Source organism: Aquarana catesbeiana, linkage group LG03 (genome assembly GCF_042186555.1).
Source record: "Aquarana catesbeiana isolate 2022-GZ linkage group LG03, ASM4218655v1, whole genome shotgun sequence".
Taxonomy (NCBI): Eukaryota; Metazoa; Chordata; class Amphibia; order Anura; family Ranidae; genus Aquarana; species Aquarana catesbeiana.
In genome coordinates, this window is record NC_133326.1 from 290,248,272 (window position 1) to 290,273,687 (window position 25,416).

General features: G+C 42.2%; 1 protein-coding gene across 1 annotated transcript in view; it reads left to right on the forward strand.

The window, feature by feature from the left end:
* CEP290 (centrosomal protein 290) overlaps positions 1 to 25,416 on the forward strand; it is a 318,271-nt gene that overhangs the window by 165,001 nt on the left and 127,854 nt on the right. Inside the window, exons 34-36 of the mRNA XM_073620204.1 lie at positions 6,517 to 6,783; positions 10,276 to 10,383; positions 15,908 to 16,107. Of these exons, the coding sequence (XP_073476305.1) occupies positions 6,517 to 6,783; positions 10,276 to 10,383; positions 15,908 to 16,107 (575 nt within the window). The remainder of the gene's footprint in view (positions 1 to 6,516; positions 6,784 to 10,275; positions 10,384 to 15,907; positions 16,108 to 25,416) is intronic.

Sequence of the window (25,416 nt, forward strand, 5' to 3'; positions counted from 1 at the left end):
TTTCAGAGGCTACTAAGTGAGATAGTAAGGGTGCGGAGAGTAGGAAATAATCAAGGCGAGAGTATCCTTTGTGTGGGGGGGAGTAGAAGGTGAATTGTTTACCGGTGGGATGTTTCACTCTCCAAGAGTCAAACAGGTTGTGGGTGCGAATTAATTTGCGGAAAGAGGTAGATAACCTATAGGCTTGGGTTGGGGGAGTGTTTTGAAAAAGATTTAGTCTATCTTTGTTGGCAGACATACACATGTTAAAATCTCCTCCCACAATCGTAAATGGGTGAGGGGAGTTTTGTACCTCCTCAAGGACTTTAGTGAGAAACCCTATCTGTCCAGAATTGGGTGCATATATGTTAACTAACTTGAGTTTTGTTTGCAAATGGACACAGTTCAGGATGACAAACCGTCCCTGGGGGTCTAATTTGGAGTCAATTACTCTTATAGGGCATGAGTTCTTGAGCAAAATTGCTACTCCTGCTTTCCCAGATGGGTCAGAGGCTACAAATGTGTTGGGAAATAATTTAGAAGTGAACTTAAAGGAGCCACCCGTTCGGAAGTGTGTCTCCTGAACCATGACCACATCAGCTCCAGAGGCTCTGAATTCCTTCAAGGCCAACCAGCGTTTGTGAATGGAGTTCAGACCCTTCACGTTACATGAGAAGACCTTCAGAGCCATAAGGAGGACAAGCAATTTACAGCTAGTGAAATCTTAGTAATAAGTAACAGCCTGTTTAACCAGTGTAAATTAGTTAGTAAAATCTTTGCACATTTCTCAATTAGCATGTAGACAGTGAGCAAATATACAATAACAAAATAACCAGAAGATGTTAAGTATATATTCAGGCCAAAAAAGGGCCTAGGTTTGAAAAAAGGAAAAAAGAGGAAAAGAAAAATATGAACTATAAAAAAAGGTCCAAAAAATAACAATAATAATAATAAAAATAAAAAAAAAAACATTTTGTAAGCCTGAAGGTGTAAAAATCTTCAGGAAGTCTTGGCTAGCAGCCATAGACTTGTAGAGGAGCATGTCGGTCAGCGACAAGGGCGGGATGGTACCCGCTCCCTCCAACAGGAAAAGAAAATTGTGTACGCAAGCTTTAAACTTTAAATTCTGGGGGAGAGTAAAAGAAAATCAAAGAGAGAGATGGGATCTTCTCGGCCGAGAAATGGAAGTCCAAGACTTGAACAGTTGCCGTTAACCTAGGCCATCAAGGACTGAAATGGGGAGGTCTCTCTCTGCGGATACCAGGACAGTGCCGCTATCAAACCCTCGAGGTGTCGAGGAAGACGGCAGCCAAGAAAGGAGTGAAATGTTGAGGAGCTGTTTCTCCTTGTGTGGAATAAATTCAGGTAGGTAGTCTAGCTGAGGCCGGACGTTGAGGAGTGGAAAGGTTTCTTTGACGTCTCCGACGAACCGGGGTCCAAATCGTTGTAAGTGGTTGAAGAGGGCCGGGGGTCGTGTTTAGTGGTGGCGGGGGAAGTTCCTCTTCAGGGATGGGCGGCAGTCCCAAGTTACGGACAAAGGCCTCGCACTCGTGTAAGGCTCTCATTGAATATTGAGTGCCATCTCTCGAGGCTGAGAGGCGAAAGGGGAAACCCCATCTGTAGGCGACTTGATGTTGTTGTAGGTGCATGGTCACTGGCCGTAAGTCGCGTCTTTTGGCGAGAGTGATGGGAGATAGGTCACTAAATATTTGGAGTTTAGCGCCTTTATATTCAATGCGATGTTTATTTCGAGTGGCCGTCATGAGAGCTTCTTTGCTTTCGTAGTAGTGGAGGCGAGCGATTACATCTCTCGGGTTGGTGCCAGGGGGTGGTTTCGGAGCTAGGGATCTATGGGCCCTATCTAGCCTCCAATCTATATCCGGAATGTGTGGAGCCATAGCGACAAACAGTCCTAGGAGATAGGGACGTATTTCTTTGTCAGGGACTGTTTCCGGAATTCCACGTATTCTCACATTTTGACGTCTTTCCCTGTTCTCAAGGTCCTCCTGCTGTGATTGGACCTGAAAGATGCTTTGTTTGAGTGTCACGTTGTCTTCTTCAAGCACGTGTACGTATTTCACCAGTTCGTCAAATTTGGATTCTAAGGTATCTGTTCGATCACCAAGTTGATCGATTTCCCCTCGTAACTCCTGGGCCAGTTTCCCTACTGCTACTGTAAAGTTACGAGTCAGGTCCTGTAGCAGGGACTGTAGCTTTGAGTCCAGCACCGCAACTGTAACTGTGACTGAGTTGTCTGGGAATGGGGGGGTAGATATGGAAGTACCTGTAGATGATGCAGGATGATCAGCAAGGAGGTCTTCAGTATGTTCTTCTGTTTCTCTGTAGTTGCTGTGTGAAGTCTCCCTTCTTTGTTGTTGTGCAAAGGAGGGTGTCTCCTGGGATAAGGGGCTGTGTGCAGAGCGATCCGGTGCGGTGGCCACTGCATCTGCTGTTCGCTCTGCGGCGAGCACTGTAGCCGTCTGGTTACTTGAGGCCGGGGATTGCGGCCTATACAGGAACCGCTCCATGTTTTGAGCCGGCCGGGAGGTCGGAGGCGGGACAAACCCCTGGTATCTGTGTCGCTGGGATCCTATTTTCCCCATGAGGTGCCCGGGGTATTCCGGGGTCTTTTCCAGTGGATCCTGGATCTATTAATGCTAGTGTTGTGGAGCAGGATCCGGGGATGGAAGGAGCGGGTCCGGAGCTTCTCTAATGAGCGTCCACCATCATCGCCGGCCGCGTATGCGCCGAGATTATTTAAGCTGGATCTTTTTCATATGTGGTAGCAAGCTTCATCTGGATCTTCAAATCCCCCTGTTTGCACCTCCCCTCCTCCCCATCATTTTACTGGGAGAGAGGAGATAATATTCACTGTGTGAGCCTGTGCAGCCTAAGGGGTGAGATGGGTGACACTGGGAGCAGATTGGAGTCCCAATATGGCCGCCGGCTTCCAGAGGTAGGCCGAAGCCGCGGACTATCCTAAGGGACGGCCGCCGGGGATGTGTACACGGCCGCCCCGGGTCTCCAGAACTCCCCCGAGGATGTGGGAACAGAGGATCAGGTAGGCCTTTGTCTCCTGGGGACCCGGTTGTAAGGGATATTGCAGGATGTCTTACTCACAGTGTCCCGGGAGAGCGTCCGTAATCCAGGCCGCGGTCCGCGTCTGATTGATAGGCCGCAATTTGCTCAGATCGGCCGCCGGACGGAACCCCGCGGCCCCTCCGTGTCCACAATGTAATCCGCCTGTCCTCTGCAGGAGGATCACCGGTCAGGGAACTACACCAGAGCTCGTCCGTATCCCCCAATCTAAGTCACTGAGGAGCGGGGTGCTTTGGGTGCTGAGCAGGCCTCAAGATGGCGGTGAGTGTCCGGGGCTCGAAGCTGACCGTAGGCCCGATATAATATGCTGTGGCCTAAGTGAGCAGAGACTCCTCGGGGATTGCAGCTGAGGATGTCAGGTAGCTCCTGATGTTAAAAAGGAGCTGCAAAGGGGTATAAAAAGGTAAGGATGGCTGTGGATCCTAATTGCCAAGACGGAGCACAGCTTCAACACGTCCACTCTGTTAAACGTCCGGACACGCCCCCATCTGAACCTTGCCTTTAAAACTTCACTTCTCTACACTTGTGGATAGTTGTTTGAAGTCATGAAAAGGTCCTAGGCATCTTACTGTAACTTTCAAGTCTGATTGATATGATTTACTCTTTCAGACATGTTAGTGAAGCCAAATGTTATTGCAATGTGTATGTATATGAAGCATTAAAATTAATAAAACATCTTTTGCCATATTTCATGCTTATTTATACCTAAAGACCATCAGTATTATATTAGCTATGTGACAAGGGGTCACCAAAACAGGTAGGCACAGACAGCAATGCAAACCTCCAGAGGTTTTAACCTTTACCTCTTCTACTCAAAATGGTATTTTCCCTGTTGCTTCTGTCATAGTTAGAGTAATTTCCTGTCACCAGGACAGGAAGTGATGGCAAATCTCTCCAATGTAGACACAGACAACAAGTAAAGCCCCGTACACACGATCGAAAATTCGGCCAGCAAAAGACTGATGAGAGCTTTTGGTCGGAAAATGCGACCGTGTGTATGCTCCATCGGACTTTTGCTGGCCGAATTCCCGCCAGCAAAAGATTGAGAGCATGTTCTGAATTTTTCGGTTGGAAAAAGTTCCAATCGGAAATTCTGATCGTCTGTACCAATTTCGACGCGCAAAATTCCTACGCATGCTTGGAAACAATTCGACGCATGCTCGGAAGCATTGAACTTCATTTCCTCGGCTCGACGCAGTGTTGTACGTCACTGCGTTCTTGACAGTCAAAAGTTCAGAGAACTTTTGTGTGACCGTGTGTATGCAAGCCAAGCTTGAGCGGGGTTCCGTCGGAAAAACCATCCAAGATTTTTCCGACGGGAAATTCCGCTCGTGTGTACGGGGCATAAAGCTTAAGAGAGATTCCAACCTTTTACCATGCTATTCAAAACTAAATAAAGAAACACATTTTAGCTGGATGTGTCCTTTAATTCAAATTAGAGCTATACGATTCTGGATAATATGAGAATCACAATTTTTTTGCTTAGAATAAAGATCACAATTCTAAAGAACTTTTTTTTATTTTAAAGATTTACAAACCCTGAACATTAGATTATCAAACAAGATGGCAATAAAATAACACATAATACTCTTTGCTTCAATCAAATTTTAAGAAATGCAATAAAAAATAATGTAATGTGTAAAGAAATTTAAAAAAATTCTATTAAGTTATATTATGGTCTTTTTTTTTTTTTTTTTTTTTTTAAGTTCTCGCCAATACCAATTAACGATACCTATCGCAGCTTTTTCGTTTACACTTCAGCTGTCAGCAATGGTACAAAGCATTGAAAAGTTTTTTTTAAAAATGCAATACATTTTTTTTTTTAATTTTGCGCTTTTTTAAATGTGAAACGTGTAAATATGTGTTTAAGCTGTAAAAATATTAATGAACAAAGCAAACAAAAAAAAAAGTTTTAATTATTAATAGTGTGAAATAGAAGTAAATAAAAATCAACAGGAAAAATTATAATTAAATGGAGAAGGCGAATAAGGTGTTAATAAGGCTGATTAATAAGGGGTTAAACAGAGCAACAAATTAATAAAAAAACAAAAAAATATACCTGGTATATTTTTTTTACTTGACAAGGTTGCTTTAAACTGATTTCATTTGCAGACCAAAGTTCATCCCTTTGGTTTGTAAATGAATAAACAGAATGATACAATGTTTCTTTTTATCTATCTCTTTCAGCATGCCAGCTGCTTTTTTTTTTTTGACAGCTGTGATCAGGGAACTGCTTTGCACTTTTTACATGAATCGTGGAAATGCTGGATTAAGATCATATAGGGGGTTCGAATCGAGATCACAATTTTTTAACAACTAATCGTGCAGCTCTAATTCATATTGGTTTCAGATGTATGGTATTTTATTCAGTTGGAGAGTACACAGGATTTATCAAAGCAGGGGCACCTGTGTTGTTGGACAAATGCTTCTTATTGAATAGTAGGCAGCTTTGGTTGTCAATTTCTGTACTTTGACATAAAGGTTGATAAAAATCTGCCTAAGCAATTTGCAAATTCAGTAAATCTGGCCATTATTAAATGTGCATTGCCACTTCTGACCACTGGAGGGAAGCATTTGTTACAAAATAAACACGTTAAAGTATAACTAAAGCAAAACTTTTTTTTTATAGTTTTGAACAGATTGGAGATAAATTAGAACACCTGTTAGGTTTTTATTGCTGTCTGTGCCCCTATTAGGGAGTTTCACCCTCTCTATGTGTCCTGTTTACCATTACCATTATTTAAAGAGAACGTAAAACAAAACCCCAAATTTTGAGTTATTGGAGAGAAAATCCTCCGATGGGTACACTAGTTCTGGGGGCCCCAAGGGATTCTCTTAATTTGCAGGGATTTCCTGCTTTGACTATGGGACAGGATTTAAAGGTAAATTTCCCCAGTGGGACATAGATGGCCAAAAAAAAAAAAACTTGACAGGAGTTCTTACCCTTGCTTCAAAATGAAAAACAAAATTGCCTATAGTTCTACTTCAATATAAAAGAGCATCTTGTGTCAATTTGCAAGCTTTTGCTAAAGTTATTTACTTTTTTTAAATAGTTTTTTACTGTGAGTACAGCATGTTCGCTGATGGGTCAATTCCTTGTATGTAACGTCTTGCTAGTTCTTGGTTGCACAAGCGGAACATATTGTAGCGTGACTTTTACTAATGTAAGCTTAAAACTTTATAGGGTGCAGTTTCCTATTTGCGTGCATCAAAGCACAAAAAGCTGGCATTGGCAACGTGTTTATCATTTTGCATATTTATTAATGAATTTTTGCAACTTGCCTATAGTTCTAGGTTAAATGTATCTCCAGGACACATAGTCATGCATTGCACTTGCTCTTTATGGTCTGTCTTTCCAGCCAGTTGAATCCATTGTCCCAAATAAGAGGTTAACTCTTTGAATGGCTATTGACAATTAACATCCTGTATTTTTTTCAGAAACTTAAAGAAAAAGGAGCTCTCCTCTGGGCAGCTGAACAAAATGTTTTGAGTCGTGACAAAGTGATAAATGAACTGAGATTGCGAATACCTGCAGTCATAGACCGAGAGAAGCTGCTATCCGAGTTTAACCAAAAAGAAGAGGATTCAGAGATGCGCCAGGCCTTAAAAGTTGCTCATCAAACAATTGAGAATATGCAAGCTCGACTTAATCAAAAAGAAGAAGTTGTTAAGAAATATCAACATCTTTTAGCAAAAGCACGAGAGGTATGTGAACCTGAAAATTCAGAGAGAATTCACACTACACACAGGGTCTAATTTAGTTTAGGTTGATCATTTAACATTAAGGGAACACGAAGGTCCCTTTCACATGGGCCGAACTCCGCCTAAGTCTGGGTTTTCTCAACAATCTGTCTGCTGAGCTGAGATGGGAGGTCCGTGGGAGGTCCGTGTCCTCTTTACTTATGCAGAGCGGACCTGGACCCTGCCCGCTCTGCTCTATGGGCAGTCGGATGCAAATTTATTATTTATTTATTTCAGCACCATCAATTTACGCAGCGCTTTACATATACATTGTACATTCACATCAGTCCCTACCCTCAAGGAGCTTACAACCCAAGGTCTCTAGCGCACATTCATACATACTAGGGCCAACTTAGACTGTACCCGATTAACCTACCAGCATGTCTTTGGAGTGTGGGAGGAAACCGGAGTACCCGGAGGAAACCCACGCAGGCACAGGGAGTACATGCAAACTCCAGGCAGATGGTGTCGTGGTTGGGATTCGACCAGCGACCATTTTTGCTGCTAGGTGAAAGTGCTATCCACTATACCACTGTGCTGCCCTAAATGGAGTCCATTGTCCATTTACACCCAGCTGCCCTCCAATCCGATCCGGCCAGATGGAGGGGAACAGATCCCTATCCGCTTGTTTTTGCTGGATCGGAGGTAGCCGGGTGTGAGCAGACACTTCCGTTTACATCCAACTGCTCGTAGAGGAGAATTGAGGGTCGGATCGGGTCTGCCAGAAAAACAGACAGGTGGACCCGATCGAACCTCTCGTGTGAAAGGAACCTTAGGGTTGATTACAAAGCTTTGCTTTCTAGTATGTGAAGTTTGGCATTTTGTGTGTTTTTTTTTTTTTTTAATCATAGCGATACTGGTTAAAATATTTTCAGCACAAAAAAGTAAAGTGATTGGGTGACGCTTACGTCTGTCAGGTACTTTTGCTTTTACCACACTGATGTTTGAGCATCCATAAAACATTTAATAATGCTAAATAAGTTGCCTACATAAACCTCAGTCTATTCACAAAACTTACCCTTTAACCACTTGTGGACCGCCTGCCGTTATTTTATGGCGGCACTTTGAAGAGATATATCTAAGTTATGGCAGCAGCTAGCGGGCGGTCCTCTTTCAGATAAAGTGGTCTCTGCGGCGGATTCGCCGCAAGATCACTTTTATCGGTGGCGGGAGAGGGTCCCCCTCCCACCACGCTTCAGAGGTCTCCACCGCTTACTGGAGCCCTGCTTGGCTGGCTGCCGAGTGAGGGAAAGATGGCTCCCACTCGACTCCATAGCATTGACTGGCGGAAGTGACGTCAAACATCACTTCTGCCCAGTGCTCTTAAAGGAGATTTTGGGGTTTTTTTTGCATTGCATTTTAGTGTAAATATGAGATCTGAGGTCTTTTTGACCCCAAATCTCATATTTAAGAGGTCTGAAAAATGAGGATTGGAAAATGAGGAAATTAAGTACAGTACAGTTTCCAGTGCAGTACAGCGTCGGCAAATAACTGATATGGTGGTGATCCGGGATACTGACTGGTGACAGTACGAAAAAAAAAATGTTATAATTTAAAAAATATATGTATATTTTTTCTATTACATTTTTTTTCTTTTTTTTTTACAATGTATTTATTATTTTTTTCCTATTACAAGGGATGTTTACATTCCTTGTAATAGGAATAAAAGTGACCCAAAAATATATATAATATATTTTGGGGGTTCTAAGTCATTTTCTAGCAAAAAAAAAAAAAATGATTTAACTTGTAAACACAGAGTCTAAAAAATAGGCCCGACCCTTAAAGTGGTTAACCTGAACCCAAACCTGCAGCCTAAGTACACATTTCAGCTTAACCCTAGACCCGAACCTTAACTGCAGACCTTGTAGTGACTGCACGTACCTGTGTTAGTTTTTTAAATCGATTTCTTTGTAGCCTATTCTGTCCTAAGCCCAAGCTATATACAGTACAAGGCCTTAATTTGCCCAATTATAGATTGATCTGTTTTTTCCATGTCAGTACACTGTCACACAGTAACAGCAGTAAATAGCCATATCCTTTTTTCTTCCCCTAACCTTAATGTGTGCTCAGAGTACATCAACTGCATTTTCCTTGCTTAAGAGGCCATGGGACCGGTTCTTCTTTTTGACGCTGATGGAAATTGGAAAGCTACACTTAAGTTTTGGCTCTGGTCTTTACTGTCATCTACAAATTTCAGCATTTTCTGTGGCTTGGATGATGTAGCTGTATAAGTGTCTCACTGGTACTTCTGATTTCTAGTAACTGGTTAAATGGGGGTTTTGTGAATATTGGCGTAGATCAAAAATGCATTAAAAGATAACAAGTTGCCGTTCATTTTGTTTAAAATGTGATGCTGTAGTAAACATGGGATTTGAGTATGGGTTTTATTGTTCTGTCTCTAGAGCACCCTTTCTGAAGCTCATTTATATTAAAATAAAGCAGAGTGCCAAAGAACTTTGGAAGACATCCAGCAAGTGAAGGATACCAAGTTGGCCCACTATACTGTGAAAATCACAGCTGCTCCCCATACACTTTTTTTTTTATATCATTTTGCTTTTCCAATAGCCATTTATATGAACATTATACAATCATAAGTGTATATGTAAGCTGGGTGTAAATAACATGGCAACTCTGTTGCACAGAATTGTATTAGTGTAGGTGAAATACCTCTCTTTAGTTTATACCACTCGCTGTCTTCTCCATATCATTGTAAACAACCTCTTTGAAGCAATGCTCCTATAAGGCATATTACAGAGAGCAGTGGAGTGCAACCAAGGGAAGACAAGGTTCCATGGACTTTAGGGATATTCTGTTAAAACTGACTAAATGAATATAGATGGCGCTTTGCTGCCCACGTTGCAATTTAATATAGTGTAATGTGTCTGTGTGCTTATATGCCTGGATAGTCTGATGTTTTTCCACCACTGTATTTATAAGTGCCATTTAGAGGCAACAATGAAATGAATGCTACAGCTGCTCATTACTGCAAGTAAATTGTAACATTACAAACACTAACCAATTATTTAGACCTCCGTAGGAGCATTTTCATCTCAGCTGTTTCTATACAGTGAATAAAGTGTGAAGTGGTAATTTGATGCTCATCTGACGTGCTCAAAACTACCCGCTGTCTTATGAGAAGTCAATATGTCGAGATCTGGTGTAAAGAAAAAATCCTTGACTGTTAATTATGAGTAACTATGGAGACAGAGCACATAAACAACTTGAGTGTAAATTGCTGTGTATCTTTTCCTGCGTTTAAAAATTAAAATCACTTCTGATCGCCTTCTTATGATATTAATCCATGTGCAGAAGCATCCGTACCCAGAGACTTGATACTTTACTTTTCATCACATGTAATCGTTTGCTGCTTATGGAGACAATTTATTTTGTTGACAGTTACCATTTATTTAGTTAGATTTAATACAAACTATATTGATAATATTTTACTTCCAACAGGAACAGCAAGAGAGTGCGAAAAAGCATGCAGAGGAACTTAAAGCGCTACATCTGAAGCTGGATGTACATTCAGATGCCTCACTTAGCAAATTTAAGGAGGCTGCTCTGGTTTGTATTTGCAATTGGTTCATTATTTTAATTATTTTTAAATAAATTACATTATGCTTTACCATGAATTTAATTAGGACCCTAGCGGCTCTTACCATTTATCTAAGTAGAACTCTGGCAGCTCTTACTATACCAGATCACACTTCTTTGATGCATTGCCTCAGCTGACTAGCTAGTGGCAGATTGTCCATGAATCCAGTTGTTATAAGTTGTGATTCTGTATGCAATATTCCATCCACCTGTTACATAAAGGATGCACAATGATGGCAATGCATTGCCTAGGCCCATAGGCAGGCTACCTGTTAGTCCAGCTGTAGCTTGCAGATTCACAGCCAACTGCTGTGAAAGGAGCCAGCAGGGGTCTTCTGGTAACATAGACTGAGGATTGTAAGTCTTGGCAAGCAACATGCCTCCCTAAGCCTCACCAGTAAAATAGAACAGGAAGGATTCTTTAGCAGGTCCAACCGAACCTGTATACATGTTCAAGGAATACAGTATGCATATTAAGTTATCCAAATTTATCAGCAGTAAGCTAAAACTTATATTGCATAATGACAGCGAATTCAAAGCTACTAACAAGTAACGTCCATGTTAAACTGTAGGAATGTGTCTTTCCACTATTGTCCTATGCTTATTGCATCAGGTGGGTTCAATCGGAATAGTAATGTGAAAAAACGAATTAACAGTGTTAACCACTCCTGCCCAATAACAATAATGTTTAGGACACCACCATAAAAGCTGTAATAAGGTCCCCTTGCATAGTGGCACATTAAGCACAAAGGAGGGATTGCAAGATACCCATAGGGTGCAATTTCAGAGGCGTATAGTGGACTCAAACCACAATATATAGTTGTGAGAGCCTCTGAGCTGTGTTAAGTGAGCCGGGCAGGACTGATTCTCGAAAATTATCCCAAAGATTCTCCTACAAAAGGCCCACATCCTGTTTTTACTTCTATTTAGCATTACGGATGGCAGTAACATATCATAACATCTGGAAATGAACCCTTTTGTATTGTCTACTGAGTGAACATAACGAAAAACAGGTGTGGGAGATGGAGACCAATCAGTCACTAAGCCCTGAGAGTGGACAGCATGACAAAGTTGGAAGTAGTAGAATTGCAGCGTGAGAGGGAGATGGAATGTGGCCTGCAGGTCCTCAAATGAGCAAAGTGTGCCATTCCGAAAGACCTACCATAAGTGGGTAATACCCCAATGGGTCCACATCCCTGTACATGGCAGCTTTACCAATTCTCCATACATTGAGGTATGCCAAAGAGGATTGTAATTAGTGAACCCGATGACCTCCTGTAGCGATATCTCACCTTCAACCAAACCTTTTGAATCTGAGAATATGTGGGGTATATTCTATTTGAAGAGTTAAAACATAAGGATTCTAAACCACCTGGGTATATCCTTTGTCTTCATATGATATTGCATGATGGAGTGTGCAGAGGGGGACAATTAAGTTGTGGCATTGGCTCTTGTCAAGAAGACACCACAAACAGTTTTTAATAATACAATACAGTGTATGGTGGCTTTGGCCTGAAGTGTAAAATGTATTCTTGTCTATGTTCTGCCTCCTAAAACATGTAAAAATTCCAGTGCTGCTTAAGTTTTTCCCCCATTCCCTACAAAGCATTACATTATATTTTTTTTCAGTTGCGGATAACAGAGGTGATTTATTTAATTGTGAATCCTTCCTGTACTTGTTACATTTTGTTCAGCTTAGTGGCTTGTGCGACCACTTTTGGCCTAATTTGCATTTTCATTTGATGTATATGGGTGAAATTTGATATAGCATACTTATAATACTGAGATTGGAATATAGTATAAAAATGTACTTGGCACTTTCCCATCAAAGCATATTGGCCAAATGAATGTCTTGTATAAATGTACGTCTGCAAATTTACTAGCGTTTAGTATCTGGGAACATTATTTTTCCCTATCAACATCCATGTAAGTTACATTTCATAAAAGAATATACCTGAATGGGATATTTAAGGTACCGTATATACTTGAGTATAAGTCGACCCGAATATAAGCCGAGGCACCTAATTTTACCACAAAAAACTGGGAAAAATTATTGACTCGAGTATAAGCCTGGGTGAGAAATGCGCAGCTACTGTAAGTGGAAAAGAGGGTCAACAATGCCCATTTGCAGCCTCACTGTGCCCATTTGCATGCCTCACTGTGCCCATTTGCAGCCATAGGTCCCCCGAACTTCAAACTCTGTAGTTAAGGGTTCCTAGATGCCCCCTAGCTGCAGCCAAAATTTGGGGTCTCTGGACCCAAAGGATCCCGAAATGACATTGCTGCAGATGGACACAGTTGACAAAGTTTGGGGCCCCGTATCTCCGGGCCACTTAGTGCTAGGAACCCCAAATCTGGTGTGCAAACCCAGTGGAACTAGCACTACAACATATCCAAAGCTGGGGTTCCTAGCACCAAGTGACCCGAGATACGGGGCCCCAAAGTCGGTTCAGAAAATGTCAAAAAATGCGCTTTTCTGCAGCAGAGAATGACATTTTCCGAACCAATTTTGGGGCCCTGTATCTCGGGACCAGTTGGTGCTAGGAACCCCAGCTTTGGATATATTTCGGTGCTAGTTCTACTGGGTTTGCATACCAAATTTTGGGTTCCTAGCACCAAGTGGCCCCGAGAAACAGAGCCCCAAAGTCAGTTCGGAAAATTACATTTTGTGCTGCAGAAAAGTGCTTGACTCGACTATAAGCGGAGGGGGGCACTTTCAGCACAAAAAATGTGCTGAAAAACTCGGCTTATACTCGAGTATATACGGTACCTTGTATATTTGACATCAGATAATAAAAGATGCATGTTATGATTCATTAACCACTTCAATACCGGGCACTTTTACCCGCTTCCTGCCAAGGCTAATTTTCAGCTTTTAGCGCTGTCACACTTTGAATGACAATTGTGCGGTCATATAACACTGTACCCAAACTAAATTTTATAATTTTGTTCACACAACTAGAGCTTTCTTTTGGTGGTATTTAATCACCGCTGGGTTTTTTTATTGTTGGCTAAATAAATGAAAAATGTTGAAAAAAATAAGTTTTTTTTTGTTTCTGTTATAAATTTTGGAAATAAATAATTGTTCTTCATAAATTTAGCCCAAAATGTAGTCTACATTTCTGTGGTGAAAATAACCCAAATCAGCGTATATTATTTAGTCTGAAAGTTTTTGAGTCCACAAACTATGGTATATGTCTGAAAATTGATCAATCCTGATGTACTGACGGATCTCATTTCTTGAGGGCCAAAAATGGCAGGACAATAGAAATATCCCCCAGATGACCCCTTTTTGGAAAGTAGACAGTCCAAGGTATTTAGTAAGAGGCATGGCAGGTTTTTTTGAAGTTGTAATTTTTTCCCACAATTCTTTGGAAAATGAGGAAATTAAAAAGAAAAATCTTTTTTTTTTTTTTCCAGTGCAGTACAGCATCGGCAAATAACTGGTGTGGTGGTGATCAGGGATACTGACTGGTGACAGTACAAAAAAAATGTTATAATTTAATAGAGATTTTATATATATATATATATATATATATATATATATATATATATATATATATATACTCCGGTTTCCTCCCACACTCCAAAGACATGCTGGTAGGTTAATTGGATCCTGTCTAAATTGTCCCTAGTATGTATGAATGTGAGTTAGGGACCTTAGATTGTAAGCTCCTTGAGGGTAGGGACTGATGTGAATGTACAATGTATATGTAAAGCGCTGCGTAAATTGACGGCGCTATATAAGTACCTGAAATAAATAAATAAAATAAATATATATATATATATATATGTGTGTGTGTGTATATATATATAATATTTATTTAATTTTTTTTTACATTTTTTTTTTCTTTTTTTTTTTTTACGATTTATTTATTTTTGTAACACACTGACCAGAGCAATATAATGTTACCATAGTAACATTGTACTACTCTGGGACAGTGATCAGGATTGTTTTTTTTTTGTTTGTATTTCACACACATTATGTTATAGCAGTGGATTACGTTGCTATAAGCAAGCATTTTACCAAATGAAACTGAATCCTCCAGTGTATTTTGTTGTTATTAGCTGTGATTGGTCAAAGCTAATCACATGGTACAGATGGGCTGTGATTGGCCCTGTTTGTACCATGTGATCAAATTGACGAATCGCAGCTAGCAACACAATTGTACACAATAAATGGTATGAAAGGAAGCCATCCATTGTGTACAACTGTCATGTAACCTGCTGTGATTCGTCACAGAGGCCACATGGTAACGGCAGCAAGCAGATGCACAGTGCTTCCTGACAGGACGTCATATGACGTCCAGTCAGGATGGGAAAGCCACTTGGTTAAAATACTTAAAAATGATTAATAATAAAAACAACTACTGATACAGATTCTTATGGTACAGTCAGTATCACTTCCCCCAGAATTGCAAAAAAATCATGCAGCAATATTGGATATTGGTTTAATAGACAAACATGGAGGATCATGCATCTTTATACTATATATCATCATCTAGGCATAAATGTCACGCCTAGCATTTGGGTATATTTTTTGTGTTGCTTCTTTAAAAGATAACTGCAGGATTTAAAAAAAATAAATATACATACTCGCCTAGATTGCTGCAACATCGATCTGATTCACATATCTCATTCCATCATATCTTACAAAATAGGGATTAAATAAAGATTAGGATTATCGTTCAGTTTAGGGTAGTGAGCGGAGCAATGCAAATCATTCCTTTATGCCCCATGGCTAACCATACTATACACACTACTGGTGTATAGTATAAACACTAATATTATATAACCATTTATTCCAAACTGCATACAGCTAAAGTACATGCAGCAGACTTGTTGGCCATCATCAGTGAGTGTATGGAGACATTGTTTGGCTAACTTACAGTAAGTTATTAAAGACTCCAGCTTTTAAAACAACACAATAAGGTTGCATCATCATTCATTAATACTCCATCACTTACATAAATAGCCTATTTTATTAAATAGCAAATTGTATTAGTGTAATTTTTAAGTACTTAAAGTGGTTGTAAAGCTCAGACATACGAACAAAGGATTTCCCACTACAGTCTGTACTTGTCTCAATCCAAAGCACTAAGCGTCATTTCTGTCTGCTACCTCCTTCCTCTGCTTATATGTATGAGTCACTTCTGACAATTTTTCCTGACACCAAGAGGGTAAAAGGTGGAGGAATCTCCAGCACACAGCCTGTGATTGACAGCCTCAGCTGTTCTTGTGTACTTTGTGAAGGGGGTGTGTCCCTTCCCTCCAGTCAGCTACCCCTGAGCTCTGCGGAGTGTAACTTCAGCTCCCTGCCCCTTGCTTTCTGAAAGCTCAGACAAAGTAGAAAAATTCTGCACTTTGAACAGCTGTGTATTACCTGAAACCAGTCTCTTCACTGGGATATATGTAAGGGTTTACAACCACTTTAAGTTTCATCTATCAAAAATGCAAACTGACCTCCTATAACCTTAGTGTATTGATGTTACAGGAGCTTGTGAAGAGACCCACTCTGGAAGTCCCATCCACAGCTCACTTGCTGCGCTTAGCAGACATGGAGCAGACAGTGGCTGAACAAGACAACTCCCTTTCTGCCCTCTCAAGCAAACTGAAGAATTCCACCGCAGAACTGGAGTACCAGAAGCAGATACATCTGGCTAAAATGAGTGAACTGGAAAACCATAAAGCCAGGTACAATTATATATAAGATGAGCTAACCACCAGTATTATCTGAAATCCCGAAAACAAAGCGGATGTAAATGTGACATTTTTTCCCTTTTATACTGTTTTTTTTTTGTTTTTCCTCTAACCACTATAATTTGCCCAAGATTTCAGAAAACCAAAATAATCTGAATAACATGCATCACATATTATGAAAATATATGTGTGGGCGCACTTTTAACTTTAGGTTAATTTCATGATTTGCTACAATATTTTATCCTTGGTTTTTGGATGTATTTTTTAAGTTATTATGATACTATGAGTGTGTCTAATATAAGGATGCTGGCAAAAAAGTGGATTGTTATATAGTAGCCTTTTATTAATATTTCAGTGCACTCTCTTGAAAAAAATAAGAAACACATGGATGAAAAATAAAAAAATTAAATTAAAACGTTTATTAATACTTAATAATGTATAAAAAACATTTACCCCTTCGAGGACCCAAAGCTCCATACAATTTGACCCCCTCCATGCACACGACTCTAAAGGCCTGGAGAGCAGGACTGGGACTTGAGAAGTTCCTATGGAATGCAGTCTCCCCAAATGCCCCCCCTATGGAACAACCCCGCCTTACCCAATTCTACTCACTACCAAACCCCAAAATATGGGCCAAATGTGGTACCTCCCTCGCACCTATTTCACTATATGCAAATGTCCCATGCATTTAAAGCCCAAATAAGAAACAATGATACGCAAATAGTGCAATCTGATCTGGAGCGGGTCACGAGATATGAATGCACCAGGAAACTGACTTCCTTTTATGCACATCTCCTCAGAGTTTCCTCCCCGGATCTGTCAAAGTTCCGTCAGCGATGGACGCAGGATATCCCGGGACTAGACTCCGAGGACTGGGAGGACATTTGGGATTTCCCCTTCAAAATCCTGATCTCACTTCGAGACTGTCCTTATACAATACAAAATTCTACACCGTGCATATATCACCCCGTATAGATTGCATAAAATGGAAACCTCCCTGTCCTCGGAGTGTTGGAGATGTACTGGGGATCCGGGCGATTTTATGCATGTCTTCTGGTCCTGTCCAGCAATTAAAAGCTACTAGTCACAAGTACTGTCTGTAATACAAGAAGCGGTGGGAATGCATATAGCCCCAAACCGCAGATTTGCCTACTAGGTTTAGTGGAAGAATTAGCCCCCAGGATAGCAGAGAACCCTGATGGGACTCCTGCTCTTCTATGCCAGAAAGATGATCACTCTCTGTTGGAGAAAACGTGCTTCACCATCCCTATTGTTATGGAAAACACATGTACATAACGTGTTACCACTCTATAAGGAAACCTACCAAAACAGGGGATGCCCAAAAAAATATGATAGAGTGTGGGCCTAATGGTTAGCTGAAGCCTCCATGGCAACTTCAGACTGATTAAATTGTACAAAATGCCACTCCACAAGTGAAAGCAATATAGATACTTTGGACATCATTTTTACTGTAGTTTCTGAAATGGGTTTATTTGATATCTATTATTGTCCCTTGGGTCTCGACTGATGCAATTGAACAGGAGCCAATACAGTACTAAGTTTTTTGTTTTTTTTGACGTGCTACAGCTGTTTGACACTAATGGTGGAAGCAGACTACAATGCCGGCTGGCACTAACTCCTGCGTGGGTCTAGTTTCAAGGCTGTGACAGGTTTACTGTTTGTATGTCTTTATACTCAATAAAGAGATTTAAATATATATATATACACCGAAATCTGAAGCATAATAGTAGCCAAGTGAAGGAGAGGAAGGAGTAATTAGTACTGATTAAGGTTAACAAAAAGTTAAATATAGTTTTAAAAAAATAAATTAATAAATCAACTTGCAAGGTTGTTTTAACTGCAAGGTCAGAGCATATTGGCCCCATAAAGGATGATGAAGGCAAGTTGGTTACAAAAGTCAAGGAGAAGGCAACTATGCTAAATGCATTTTTTTCATCAGTTTTTGCAAAGGGAAAGGATGGGCTTCTGTACCCTTGTGACTAACAGAAGCCAGTGTCCAAAAATGACTAGAAAAGCTTTAAAAGAGAAGTACAGTACCTGACTGTGAGAATGTGTTTCCAGCGCGATCCCATCACGCTGGTTCTCGGCGACAGGGTACTGTACATCTTGCGCTGGCTCGCTCATTGGGAAAGGAAAGCTGTTTTTTTGTTTCGCGATGAGCGACAGGCATTGCTGACAGGTGTCTGGTATGAATCATGAGGGGGAACGCCGCGCCAAATTTTAAATAAAAAACCGGCATGGGTTCCCCCCCAGGAGCATACCAGCCCGGCCGGTCAGGAAAGGGGGTGGGGAGGAGCAATCGCCCCCCCCTCCCGAACCGTACCAGGCCGCTTGCCCTCAACATGGGGGTGGGCGCTTTGGGGCAGAGGGGCGCCCTGCGGCCCCCCCCCCCAAAGCACTTTGTCCCCATGTTGATGAGGACAAGGTCCTCTTCCCGACAAGGGGTCTGCGGGCGGAGGGCTTATCGGAATTCGGGAGCCCCCTTTAATAAGGAGGACCCCAGATCCCGGCCCCCCACCCTATGTGAATGAGTATGGGGTACATCGTACCCCTACCCATTCACCTGGGGGAAAAAGTGTCAATAAAAAACACACTACACAGGTTTTTAAAATAAGTTATTAGGCAGCTCTAGGGATCTTCTTCCTACTTCAGGGGTCTTCTTCCGACTTCTCCACTCTCCGGCCTCTTCTCCCAGTGTCCGCTTCTTCTCCCGCTCTCCGGCCCCTTCTCCTGGTGTCCGGTTCTTCTCCCGCTCTCTGGTTCTTCTGCCGGGCTCCTCCGCTATCTTCTGCTCTTTTGCCACTCTTTTGCTAGCGGTGGCCCGGTCTTCTTCGTCGTCTTGGTCCCTCTTCTCTTCTTCCGATGTTGACACAACGCTCTCTCCTGCTGTAATGCTGTGTGAGCGGTGCGCGATGACTTATATAGGCATGGGGCGTAGTCACTGGGTGATGTCACCCGGTAACCCCTCCCCTTATGACATCAGTCCCATAATGCCCTAGGCTGTGATGTCATAAGGGGGTGGGGTCACCAGGTGACATCACCCGGTGACCACGCCCCATGCCTATATAAGTCATCGCGCACCGCTCACACAGCATTACAGCGGGAGAGAGCGTCGTGTCAACATCGGAAGAAGAGGGAACAAGACGACGGAGAAGACCAGGCCACCACTAGCAAAAGAGCAGCAAAAGAGCAGAAGATAGCGGAGGAGCCCGTCAGAAGAACCAGACACCGGGAGAAGAGGACAGAGAGAGCGGAGAAGTCAGAAGAAGCTGGCCAATAAATTACTTTAAAAACCTGTGTAGTGTGTTTTTTTTTTATTGACACTTTTTCCCCCAGGTGAATAGGTAGGGTTACGATGTACCCTATACTCATTCACATAGGGTGGGGGGCCGGGATCTGGGGGCCCCCTTATTAAAGGGTGCTCCCGGATTCCGATAAGCCCTCTGCCCGCAGACCCCAACAACCAACGGCCAGGGTTGTCTGGAAGAGGCCCTTGTCCTCATCAACATGGGGACAAGGTGCTTTGGGGTGGGGGGGCTGCAGGGCACCCCTCTGCCCCAAAGCGCCTACCCTCCATGTTGAGGGCAAGTGGCCTGGTACTGTTCAGGAGGGGGGCCGCTCGCTCGTCCCCACCCCCTTTCCTGACCGGCCGGGGTGCGTGCTCGGATAAGGGTCTGGTAGGGATTTTGGGGGGGACCCCCACGCCGTTTTTTGGCGTAGGGGTTTCCCTTAAAATCTATACCAGACCTAAGGGCCTGGTATGCCCCTGGGGGGGAACCCATGCTGTTTTTTTTATTTAAAATTTGGCGCGGTGTTCCCCCTTATGATTCATACCAGACAGCTGTCAGCAATACTTGTCGCTCATTGTGAAAAGGAAAAAACAGCTTTCCTTTCCCGATAAGCGAGCCAGCTCCCGATGAGCAAGATTGACACAATATCACGGTCACCTACTGTATGGGATTTTTTTTGGTCCCATAATCATACTTACCTAGGTGGATGCAGCATCGGTCCTCCGCCGCCTCTTCACTGAGAACCTAGGCATTGAATGCCGCCAATGGCTCAGTTCTCTCAGCTCCCCCAGCGGAGAGCTGCTGCCTGTCAATCAGCAGCTCTCCTGCTCTGCTACTCCATGCTCACTGGAGCGCTGAGCTGTGGAGGAGCGGAGAGTGGACATCTCAGTGGCTCGCTAAGAGGCTGAGACGCCTATCAGTCCATGCACCTGGCGGATCCAGACTATCAGAGTTGGGATGACGTGGTGCCTGGACTGATCTTGGTGACGTCGGCAGAGAGCGGACTTCAGAACGCTTTCAGCTGAAAACGGGTCACAGGAGTGCCAAACGAATTGCACTCCTGTGACCCATAGGAGAAGCCCAGCCGAATGAGCTAAGGCTGGACTTCTCCTTTAACACAAATGAATCACCAGAACCAGACGACGGCTTACACCTGTGAGTCCTCAAAGAGCTCAATCAGGTTATAGCCGGACCATTATTCCTACTTTTTATGGACAGCATACTGACAGGAATAGTACCAGCTGATTGGTGAAGGGCCAACATGGTACCAATATTTAAAAAAGGGCAGAGATATTTTCCTGGGAACTACAAGCCAGTCTAATATTGATAGTATGTAAACTATTGAAGGGCATTATATAAGACTATATCCAAGAATTTGCTGATGAAAACCGTATCATTAGTAGTAATCAGTATGGATTTATGAAACAACATTCTTGCCAAATCTGTTAACATTCTATGAGGAAGCGAGCTGCCATTTAGTTAAGGGAAGGCCAGTGGATGTGGTATATCTGGATTTTGCAAAAGCATTCGATACAGTCCTCCATAAATGCTCAATTTACAAACTGAGGTCTGTAGGCATTAACCATAGGGTTTGTTCATGGATAGAAAAGTTGTTAAAGGGGCATGTCCTAAGGGTGGTGGTAAATAATGTGTACTCAGACTGGTCTGGAGTGGTAAATGGTGTACCCCAAGGCTCTGCCCTGGGACCAGTTCTGTTTAATTAATTCATAAATGATATAGAGGTTGGTATAAATAGCTCAATCTCATTGTTTTCTGATGATACAAAGCTGAGTAGGACGGTATCTTCACAGCAGGATATAGACATTTTATAAAAAGACCTGAATTAAAAAAAGGGGTGGGCAACTACGTGGCAAATGAGATTTAATGTTGAAAAATGTTAAGGAATGCATTTGAGTGCTAAAAATATGAACGCAAGTTATTCGCTAGTGGGACAACCCTTGGGGGCAGTCCGGGATGGAAAAAAATCTGGGGATCCTAGTAGATGACAGACTCAGCAATGGCATGCAATGCCAAGCTGTAGCAAGCAAAGCTAGAATAATATTAGCATGCACTAAAAAGGGAAATTACTTGAGAGAACTATATATCTGCTACGTTCTAAAACTCTGGTTCGGCCACATTTGAGGTATGCTTTCCAGTTCTGGTCACCAGTCCTCAGGTAAGATGTGCTAGAATGGGGGGGATTCCAGAGAAGGGCAACAAAGCTAATAAAGGGACTGGGGGACCTCAGTTATGGGGAACGGCTACAAACATTAAACTTATTCTCCCTGGAGAAGAGACAGTTGAGAGGAGATATGATGGCGATATACAAATACACAATATTACCAAAAGTATTGGGTCACCTACCTTTACACGCACATGAACTTTAATGGCATCCCAGTCTTAGTCCGTAGAGTTCAATATTAAGTTGGCCCACCCTTTGTAGCTATAACGGCTTCAACTCTTCTGGGAAGGCTGCCCACAAGGTTATAGAGTGTGTCTATGGGAATGTTTCACCACTCTTCTAGAAGCACATTTGTGAGGTCAGGCTTTCAGTGCCTATTTTGATACCTTGTATTGTCTTATGTGATCTGATGTATTCCGCTAGTGGTTCTATACCAAGTGAGAAAATGATCGGGGATAATGGGCATCCTTGAAGGGTCCCATTTGAAAGCACAAATGGGTCAGAGAGTAAGCTGGAGGTATAGACTCGGGCAGTGGGGTTGAAGTATAGTGACATAACCGCTGAGTGGATCAGACCAGATATACCAAATTTAAGTAAAGTCTTGGACGGGTATCCCCAGTGGACCCTGTCGCTAGGTTCTTTGGTTACTTCTGCAAATCCCAGTAGGTTTTGCATTCTCCTAGTCCCGTCAGGCGCCTGTCTGCCCTTTACAGACCCAACTTAGTCTAGACCTATGAGGGATGGGGTGATTTCCATTAACCTGTTAACTATAATTTTGGCATATATTTTAAGATTCGCGTTCAGTAGAGATATGGGCCTAAAATTTTGGGAAGTGACGGGTCTTTGCCTGGCTTGGGTAGAGTCACTATGACTGCTTGGAGCATTTTGCTCGGGAAAGAGCCAGATTTTACTGCTGTGTTAAAGACCTCGACTAGTTTAGGGGTAAGGAGAGTAGAAAAGGCCTTATAGTATTCAGTGGAAAATCCATTGGCTCCGGGTGATTTTTGCACAGTAATGCCGCGTACACACGGTCGGGATTTCCAACAACAAATGTTCGATGGGAGCTTGTTGTCGGAAATTCCGAGTGTAGGCTCCATCGGACATTTTCCGTCGGAATTTCCGATAAAACAAAATTTGAGATCTGGATCTCAAATTTTCCATATAAAATAAATAATAAAAAATGCAGCGCTAAGGGAATATCCGAACACCTCCAAGAGTCACCTATGAGGTGAGTATTCCACTGGTGAGTAATAAGTGATAAGTGATGATACAAATGTATAAAAACACACTGAAAGTGTTAGGTGTATGGAAGATGGTGGGTAAACTCATGTGTCCATGGCACAAAGACGTACTGAAAACATATATGGTCATATGACAGAGGCCAATCAAGGTAATAATAAGCCTATAATGAACATAAGGGTCCCCAAACTCCTCTGTGTAGAGATATATAGTCAATTGGAGATGACAATAAGAAATATTCTTTCTTGTGATGAAAGATGGAAGGTATATAATATATGAGCTGACATCCGCACACAGCAGTCTGTGTTGTGCATCAAACACCAAAGAAGGGGAATGGATACTTTTGGGATATCCCAAAACGTGGACACACACGCCGGCAGCGGTGGGTCAGTCGAGCATGAATCGATCATCTCCAACGAACTCCTCGACCAGGACTGTTGCAGTTAAGACAGTGTACGTCTGCATCTATATCCAGGGAGATCCGTAGTGGATTTTCACAGTAAGGGTCCCAGCCGACAGGTGTTAATAGACATCTGACCGACAGCATAAGTCATGGGAAAAAAGAAAAAAGGCCTCCACATAGTGCAGATGAATCCAGGATAAAAAAGGGTTTTATTCAATTAAAATAAATAAAAAACGTACAGACCATTAAGATGTGTACATGGCGTGATCACAAAAAAATAGTAAAATTAGTGTGGTAAAAAAGGCCAAGCAGGCTATGTACCTGACATGTTTTGAACTAATGTTCTTCTACTGGGGCAAAAATCTCAAATTTTCCAACAACAAAATCCGTTGTCGAAAATTCCGATCGTGTGTACACAATTCCGACGCACAAAATTCCACGCATGCTCGGAATCAAGTAGAAAAGCCGCACTGGCTATTGAACTTCATTTTTCTTGGCTCGTCGTATGTGTTGTACGTCACCGCGTTCTTGACGGTCAGAATTTCCGACTACATTTGTGTGGCAGTGTGTATGCAAGACAAGTTTAAGCCAACATCCGTCGGAAAAAAACTTGCATTATGTTGTCGGAATGTGCGATCGTGTCTACGCGGCAGAAGAGTTTTTATAACAGTCTCAACTTCTGCATTAGTAATGGGGGAATTTAGTTTCTGTAGTGTGGTGTCATCTATGAAGGGTAGTTGTATTCCATGAAGGAACTCATTGATCTCTGTGTCTGTAGGTTGATGAGTGCCTGGGTCTGTGTGACGATTGTAGAGGGAGCAGTAGAAATCCTTAAATGCGTTAGTTATGTCTTTTGGATTGTGTAGAGTGGCGTTAGTTTGGTGTTCTATCTGAGTGAGGCTGGAAAGTGATTGTTTTTTGAGTTGGGATACTAGTAGATTGCCTGTCCTGTTGTTTTGTGAGTAGAATGAAATTTTCATTCTTTTAAAGTATGTGTCATATTCCACCCTAAGTTCTTGCCGTAACTCCTCACGGTAGGAGTTAAGGCTTGTTAGTATGTGGTTAGAAGAGGAATTTGAATTTTTGTGTTGTGCTTCCAAGTCAGCTATGGACTTGTGCAGTTTCGTTATGCGCTGCAGTTTCTTTTTCTTTTCCCTAGAAGCATTCTGTACAAGGGTTCCTCTGGTGACCGCCGTGTGAGCACACCAAACTATCGTGGGAGAACACTCTCTCCAGTGTCATTAATTTGGAAATATTCCTGTATTTTTCCTTCAAACTCATCTATTATTTTGGGGTGCGATAGAAGGAAAGTATTGTTTCACCATAGGGGTTTGTGGGATATGGTGCTTGTATCCACAACCTCAATAGTTACCGGTGCGTGATCCGACCATGTGATGTTGTGGATATCGGCTTTACATATATTCTGCAAGGTGTACACATCCGTAAGAAAGAAATCTATTCTTGAAAAGCTGTTATGAGCCATTGAATAGTATGTGTAGTCCCTCTCAGTGGTTCGAAGGCAACGCCGTGGGTCAAAGAGTCTCACTTCTAAGCATAGAGATCCCAAAGTAGGCCTCCGCTTCCGAGCCACTGAGTCGTCGTCAAGGTCATTGTTCAAGATCATATTGAAATCTCCACACGGTAACAAATCACACTTCGGCATTTGCTTAGCAGTCTTAATGACTGTACGAATAAACTTCAAGGGTTTGATGTTGGGTGCGTACATGTTCACCAGGGTGTAGGTTTTATGAAGTTCTGCCACCAGTATGATGAAGCGGCCTTGAGGATAAATATGCTTTTGCAATAAGGAAAAGGATTTAGAGTCCTTGATGGCAATTAGTACTCCATTCCTTTTGGCTGAGTCGTTGGCTGTAAAGACATGCGGGAATTTGACGTGTGAGCATTTCGGAGGGTTGGCACTGGAGATGTGCGTCTCCTGCGCACAGAGGACGTCATTATTTTAAGATGCATTTGAATGGTAGAAGGTGCATTGTCGCCATCCAGTGGTAGTGTTTGGTGTGAGAAGAGATGAAGCTTCAGTGCTGGAAATGTGCATGTGCTGAGGAGAATTATTTAGCATAACCCTCAAGGAACAAAGTGCATAAAGACTGAACCAAACTGAGATAGTCAGGAATTTGCAAAATGCCATTTTCAACTGTTGTCGAAAA